The 6016-nt window shown below is 37.8% G+C and overlaps 3 protein-coding genes across 3 annotated transcripts; all 3 read left to right on the forward strand.

Annotated features, from left to right (window-relative positions):
* The first annotated feature begins 1289 nt into the window (after window positions 1-1289).
* LOC107836937 (hydrocephalus-inducing protein-like) lies at window positions 1290-3394 on the forward strand. The gene is made up of 3 exons (XM_016674509.1): window positions 1290-1521; window positions 1607-1781; window positions 3366-3394. The coding sequence occupies exons 1-3, from the start codon at window positions 1312-1314 to the stop codon at window positions 3392-3394; spliced, it is 414 nt and encodes a 137-aa protein (XP_016529995.1). The 5' UTR covers window positions 1290-1311.
* Window positions 3395-3423: 29 nt separating this feature from the next.
* On the forward strand, window positions 3424-4332 carry LOC107836939 (hydrocephalus-inducing protein homolog). Its single transcript, XM_016674511.1, has 2 exons — window positions 3424-3591; window positions 4165-4332. Exons 1-2 carry the CDS (start codon window positions 3451-3453, stop codon window positions 4330-4332), a joined length of 309 nt encoding a protein of 102 aa, XP_016529997.1. The 5' UTR covers window positions 3424-3450.
* A 189-nt stretch (window positions 4333-4521) lies between these two features.
* On the forward strand, window positions 4522-5561 carry LOC103142529 (hydrocephalus-inducing protein-like). Its single transcript, XM_016674510.1, has 4 exons — window positions 4522-4670; window positions 4751-4921; window positions 5046-5155; window positions 5276-5561. The coding sequence occupies exons 1-4, from the start codon at window positions 4548-4550 to the stop codon at window positions 5550-5552; spliced, it is 681 nt and encodes a 226-aa protein (XP_016529996.1). The 5' UTR covers window positions 4522-4547; the 3' UTR covers window positions 5553-5561.
* Window positions 5562-6016: the final 455 nt, after the last annotated feature.

Here is a 6016-nt window from a genome sequence, read left to right on the forward strand (position 1 = left end):
TGGCAATGATGCTTTACACTACACATTTTAGAAGATAATTGTTTACTTTACTTTAAGTTGCTTCTCATAAATACTGGAAACTGTCAGAGTTTTGGAGATGAATTAACAACAGAGGTTTCCCACATGGTCTGTACCAGTTCTCCAACCAGCTGATGAACATGAAGTGATCCCATCCAGCGGTGTTTTTCATATTTCTAACCATTGCACATTGACCTCACAAATAGAAGTCTGGAAGCACTCTCATGAGTTGTACATCTCATAAGAGTCTAAACTTCAGTTTTGCTGCACGTCAATCAAGAATGAACCATCTTATAACTTGAAACGCAACACCTGAAGGATCAAGTTATTTCCATTATTTTGTTATGCTTTGCTTTTTATATTCTTTTTCATCTGTTTGCTCATCCATGTGTTATGTGTTGCCCAAAGCCAATTTACTGTATGGAGATGTTGATAAGATGATACATAGTGCAATACAACCTGGTGATGCTGACCCTATTAAAGGTTGTAAGACTGATTTGTTTGATTTCTTTGAGTTTACTCAGCTCATGCAGTGTAATATTATTGCTACAGTACCTTGCAAAAGTATTCCTACCACTTGAACTTTTGAATGTTTTGTCACTTTACAACCACAAACTTTAATATCGTCCATTGGGATTGTATGTGGAATAATAAATATCAAATAACTCTAAAAGAAAAAATGCAAGGTTTCCAGCTGTTTTATAAATAAAATATAAATTAATATTCATCAGTTCAATTAATGTAGTTATATAGATTTTCTACAGGGGAAACTAGATGAGTTGCTAACTTTAAATGCCACAGTCTTCAATCAGTTTTCCACACTTTTGTCTTGTTCACTTACACCTTCTCTTTACGTATGCAAGCCACTGGGACTTGTTATCATTGATATTCAAAACAAGGACACATTGATTTTTTTATTTAGGTGAAAAAGCGATTCAGCAGAACATTTATCCAACCCTCCTGTCTGTTCAGCATTCTTCATTCTCTTCCTCTTCTTATTTTATTATCAGAAATTTGACCTGAAACAGGCCAGTTCATTCATATTGAAGCATTTATAATTTTTATTAAATTCCTTTCAGTTCCTTTTATTTTTATGACCCTCAAGCACAAAAAACCATCTTGACAACTTTTTTTCTAGGTTGCAATTTTCTACTTTGTGTTTACTACTCAAAAGTAGATGGAATAGTTTACGTGTTGATTGTCACAAGGCTCTGTTCATGTGATCTTCAAGCTATAATGTCTTAATTTTCTTTCTCCTTCTTCTAGCTCTTTCACTGTGTCAGTGAAGTTGAAATGTGTGTTAGGAATACCGGCAAAGTGGACTTTGACTTCAACGTCACATACTTTCCAAATGCAAAGGAGAACGAAGGGGTCGATAAAGGAGACGAAGTGCTGATTAAGGCAGACGATGACGACAGAGATGCACAGCATTTAAAAGGAAAAGGTCAACAACACGAGAGGCTGAAGATCAGACCTGGGTGGCCCGTAATTATTCCATCTGTGGTGAGTCAATCATAATAAAAGCTCCTGTGTGAATTTTTCCAGGTGTGATTTTAGTTTATCACTTAACATCTGTTTGTGTTGCTAGGGGTACATTAGTGCTGGTTCAGAGAAGCACCTGCGTGTACTTTACCTGCCTGGCATCCCTGAAGTGTTTAAGAAGCAGTTTCAGCTCCAGGTGGCTTTCTTACCTCCCCAGGAGGTCACGCTAACCGGGGTGGGAGTGTTCCCAAGAATCCGACTGAATTTGCCACGAAACTTGTGTATGTTCACACCTGCACTCAGACGGTCACAGGTTCTGCCAAAAGAAGTACATTATATTACTCATTATGATCACCTCCCCCCGACACATTTAGATGCTCATACAGCATCTAAATGTTGTGAAATCTTCCAGTTGACTGCAATTGGGATAATATTATCCCAAATAGTCACTTGGAGTAATTTTGTTGTTTTCTTGCAGCAGAGCAGTTCTACAGAGATGTGGTGCAGCAGCTTCTCAAACTTTTGGACTTCTGTATATCTCATGCAAAAAATTTTTTTTAGCCTTTTATAAAGTTGTATTTTGAGTATGAGACCATATGTTTGACCGACTCAGAACAGGCAGGACTCTCATAGTTGAAATCTGTAGTCTTTAATGTATTTTTCTTGATAAGAGCGACTTCAGTATAAATGGTTTAGCCGTTAACTGTCCAACACAGATCTCAATTTAATTGTTTAATAGCTCATAAAATTTTACTCTAGGTTTATTCCAAACTATTCCATTGAACAATTTTCTGTCTTTAATCCTGAGTTTAGAGGACGATCTAGGGTGCCAGCAAGAGATTGTGGTTCATCATAGTCTACCAGTGGCAATCTCGAAGCAAAACAAGATCATCACAGAGAATCAGGTTCTCGGGATGTAAGCAGCTACTACCAGTTCTTTTTTCTCTTTTTTTTTAACAGAAATCACGTGGTTTGCATCATGTACAATAGTTGTTTTGTCTTTTTGACCATTTTCCGTATCTATAAAACGTAAAAGTACAAGCTGCCATAATTGTGATTTGAGTTTGCTATTTTTGATGCTCATTTTCCTTTTTGGTCTTCTTCTGTTTTCTTATCTACTCTGCTTTCTACTCGAAATTTTCCCATACATACAGACTTCCCTCAACTTGGGCATTTTCTGCGTGTCTCCCTGCAATAGAAACGTGCAGCCTGTGACTCAGCAGCAGATAACCGTTGTCTGTTTGGCTGACCAGCTTGGCACTTGGAACCAGGGCCTGCTTATTGACATCGCTGGCCGTGACCCCTCAGAACAGCCTGAGGGTATCGTATACAGACTGTTAGCTGAGGTTTGCAAACCAGGTGAGAGACGAGTGTCCCTACATGACAAATCCAACTTAAAAATAATGCATGTGCATGATTCACATCTAAATGGAATAATTTCCAGCTGGCGAGTAGCATGATTAGGCATAAAATGAGCCTCTGTGGGAGACTTTAATGAGCCAACATGATGGGAGATTCATTTGTCAATAAAAGAGCTATTTGAAATAAAATAATCCAACACTTTAAAAATACAGTGTGTCCACCATAAATTGTAATGGGGTTTGTTTTAAAAGATAGAAAAGAAATCTGGGCACATAATTAACTGACTAAAAATAAAATGAACCAGAACTCAATTTCGAGTGGCCTTCTAGTGAACCAAATGTCACGTTTTCACCAGAGGTAAACTCTTAAATGGATTAAAAATATAATCAACACAAAATATCATTCAATTAAAACCAGTAGAATCACCATTTCATATTTTTATTCAGTAAGTCTTCACTTTGCCTATTTTTGATCATTTGAAAATTTGTTTTTTTTTAACACAGGTTGGGCACCTTCATGCTATGTGCTCTAAGGAAGTAACCATCACCTACCTACTGGTCCAGGCAGCCACTGACTCTGAATCAGCAAATGACTTGTAAGATTAGTGAGGTGGAGTTCAAGCAACCGATAGAGGAGGTGGCCGACTGGGATGACCGTCATAGAACGGCAACATGGCAAAGTGCTTCAGACAGGGTTTTAAAAGAGTCTCGACAGCTTGACAGTAAAAAGGTAGCAGTGTTTTCAATAATAGGCTTTAACAAAAAATATGTTTAATATATGTGTAGAAGTTATCTTTAAAAGGTACTTTTAACCTGACAAATGAGCCTCTTTGGAAAGCGTATTTATATTTTCTGAATATAATTGTATATATCTATAAATATATAATGTGTGTGTTTTAGGAATGTATAAGGTTCATTATAAAGAGTGATTTGCCATTCTTAGTATTCTAATGGAAAGCTAGTAAAGCCCTAGAAATTTGGCTTTTCAAGAATGTCATTTTTATGGCCTATCCAACATGGGAAAAACTGCTGATGTGACAGTTGTCCAAGAGATTGTCATTGACAAATGGAAAGTAGATTGGAAGTACAAGGCTGCTAGAAAAAGGGGGCACAACAGAGATAACAGCAGCCTTGATAAATCATTGAGAAATTGGAAAAGATTCATAATGCAAGGACTGTAGTTACAATTCAACAGCTACTGCATGCTCTTTATATCCAGGTATATCCAGGTCGCTTTCTTATTTAAAGAGATTAACCTGGACATTGTTTAGATTTGCTAACTAATTTGCCTGCTTGCTTTCAGGTGATGGAGACGAATCCTGAACCTCTCTGTTCTGTGGTTGAGGGCTCTCAGTGGAGTCTGGATTTGGAAATCAGGGCAATTTGTGATTTCTCAAAGTTCAGCTGCAGCAGCAGCAGCAACATCCAGTTTAAAGACACCATGCTTTTCCAAACCGAGCTGCACCAGTAAGTCAGAATGAAACACTGTCAGCCAGTACATTATGTCTGAGAATACTTGTGTGCCATATGCATTTTTGACTCTCATGCTTATTCAAAAGTTAGAGACCAAAAATATTTTAATAATATTCTAAAGTGGTCTCTCTTATTTGTCCAAAATAGTTTTCATGACCCTAACATATGCTTTTTTTGTCCCAGCTGGAAGTGCTTGATTTCCGACAAAAGACAATGAAACTAGGATGTCTAACATTGGGTGAAAAAGTGAACAAACAGGTCGTCCTAGCCAATGACAGCCTCCTTGACCTTTCTTTCAATTTGATACTGAACTCCAATCCTTCTCTAGATCTAAAGGTAAGAACAACACAAACGCTATCAACTTTTAAACTGGAGTCCACTGAAGCCAGACTTAATAGTTGCCTTCCTGCCACCAGGACCTGTCTGTCAGCCCATTAGGCGAGATGAAGCTGAAATCTTGTGGAGGCTCCTGCAAGCTGCAGATTCAGTTTTCACCTCAGCAGCACATTGCTCCTTTTTCTGTCACGCTGCAGGCCGAGTTCAAAGGGTTCTTCCACCACCTGCTGACCATCGAGGGCTGTTGCAAGGTTGGCTGGAATCTGCCCTCACAATCATTACGTTGTGTACAAGAATATTCCCTTAGCGAATTATGTATTGCGATGTTTTTGTTCAAGAAATATTTGGTAGTAATTTATCATTTAAAAATACCAGGGGGACGATGTCCATTTAGACTGCAGCCAAGTGTCTTTTGGAGCTATGGTCCAAAACTGCCAGACGAACAGGAGGATTGTCATGATGAACACTAATGACACTACTGTCAGGTAATGTTGAATAGCAGCATATCCCACTGTATTTTTATGGAATCAGCACATCCCCAAACACTAACTTTGGTTGGGTTCATTATCTTCCCCCTGTTTTGCTTCGGTTCACTGAACTTCCAGATTTCATTGGCAAACCCAAGGTTTCCCTGCAGAGTTGTTGATCAGACCGGTAAAAGGATATATCTGCCCAGGCAAGGACTTTCCCTTTGAAGTGACCTTTACCCCTGTGAAGCTCAGTGACGACATCAGATACGAGAACCTGTCCTGCTTCATCGACGGTTCCCCACTTATTAAATTGACGGTCACAGGTTCCTGCGTCCCACCTTCCATCAGCAAAGAGGTTAGACTGAACTCTCTCTTTACATACAAATATAAATGTTTCATGTCTTTAAAATAATTACTGTTAATACACACTTTGGTTATTAGTTAAAGGATAAGGAAGTTTTTTGGTTCCAATCTTTCCTCATGATTGCTGATTTGAAGTCACATTTCTAAATAGGATATTGAGTTAGTTTCCTTGTAAAGCACTTTAAAGTAAATATGCTGTTTATTAATGCTTAAAAACAAAGTTGAGTCTATCGGATTTAATTATATTTTTATGTAATATTGCAGATAGATCTGGACTGTAAAAAAAATGATACAAACTTACATTTAGACTGATTTTATTTTTTGAGTATTTTTCCTACAAGCTGCCATGTCAGTTGCTTTATTTTCATTGTGTAAATGGTTAAAACGGTAGCTCCAAATAATGTAATTGACTTGTCTCATTTGGTTGACTCAGGAGCTTCTGACAGATTTAAGGATTTCTACAATTTCTTGCAGTTAGATTTAATTAACTGAGTACCCCTAAAGTCCTGCATC

Source organism: Poecilia formosa, unplaced genomic scaffold, assembly GCF_000485575.1.
Source record: "Poecilia formosa unplaced genomic scaffold, Poecilia_formosa-5.1.2 Scaffold97, whole genome shotgun sequence".
In the NCBI taxonomy this organism is placed as follows: Eukaryota; Metazoa; Chordata; class Actinopteri; order Cyprinodontiformes; family Poeciliidae; genus Poecilia; species Poecilia formosa.

What these genes read in the sequence shown, in the direction of transcription:
- LOC107836939 (XM_016674511.1), top strand. Translation starts at nt 3,451, where the DNA reads ATGACTTGTAAGATTAGTGAGGTGGAGTTCAAGCAACCGATAGAGGAG. An exon ending in GACAGCTTGACAGTAAAAAG is followed by an intron (nt 3,592 to 4,164) that starts GTAGCAGTGTTT and finishes GCTTGCTTTCAG; the next exon opens with GTGATGGAGACGAATCCTGA.
- LOC103142529 (XM_016674510.1), top strand. Translation starts at nt 4,548, where the DNA reads ATGAAACTAGGATGTCTAACATTGGGTGAAAAAGTGAACAAACAGGTC. An exon ending in ATCCTTCTCTAGATCTAAAG is followed by an intron (nt 4,671 to 4,750) that starts GTAAGAACAACA and finishes TCCTGCCACCAG; the next exon opens with GACCTGTCTGTCAGCCCATT. An exon ending in ACTAATGACACTACTGTCAG is followed by an intron (nt 5,156 to 5,275) that starts GTAATGTTGAAT and finishes CTGAACTTCCAG; the next exon opens with ATTTCATTGGCAAACCCAAG.
- LOC107836937 (XM_016674509.1), top strand. Translation starts at nt 1,312, where the DNA reads ATGTGTGTTAGGAATACCGGCAAAGTGGACTTTGACTTCAACGTCACA. An exon ending in CCGTAATTATTCCATCTGTG is followed by an intron (nt 1,522 to 1,606) that starts GTGAGTCAATCA and finishes TTGTGTTGCTAG; the next exon opens with GGGTACATTAGTGCTGGTTC. An exon ending in GAATTTGCCACGAAACTTGT is followed by an intron (nt 1,782 to 3,365) that starts GTATGTTCACAC and finishes TTTTTAACACAG; the next exon opens with GTTGGGCACCTTCATGCTAT.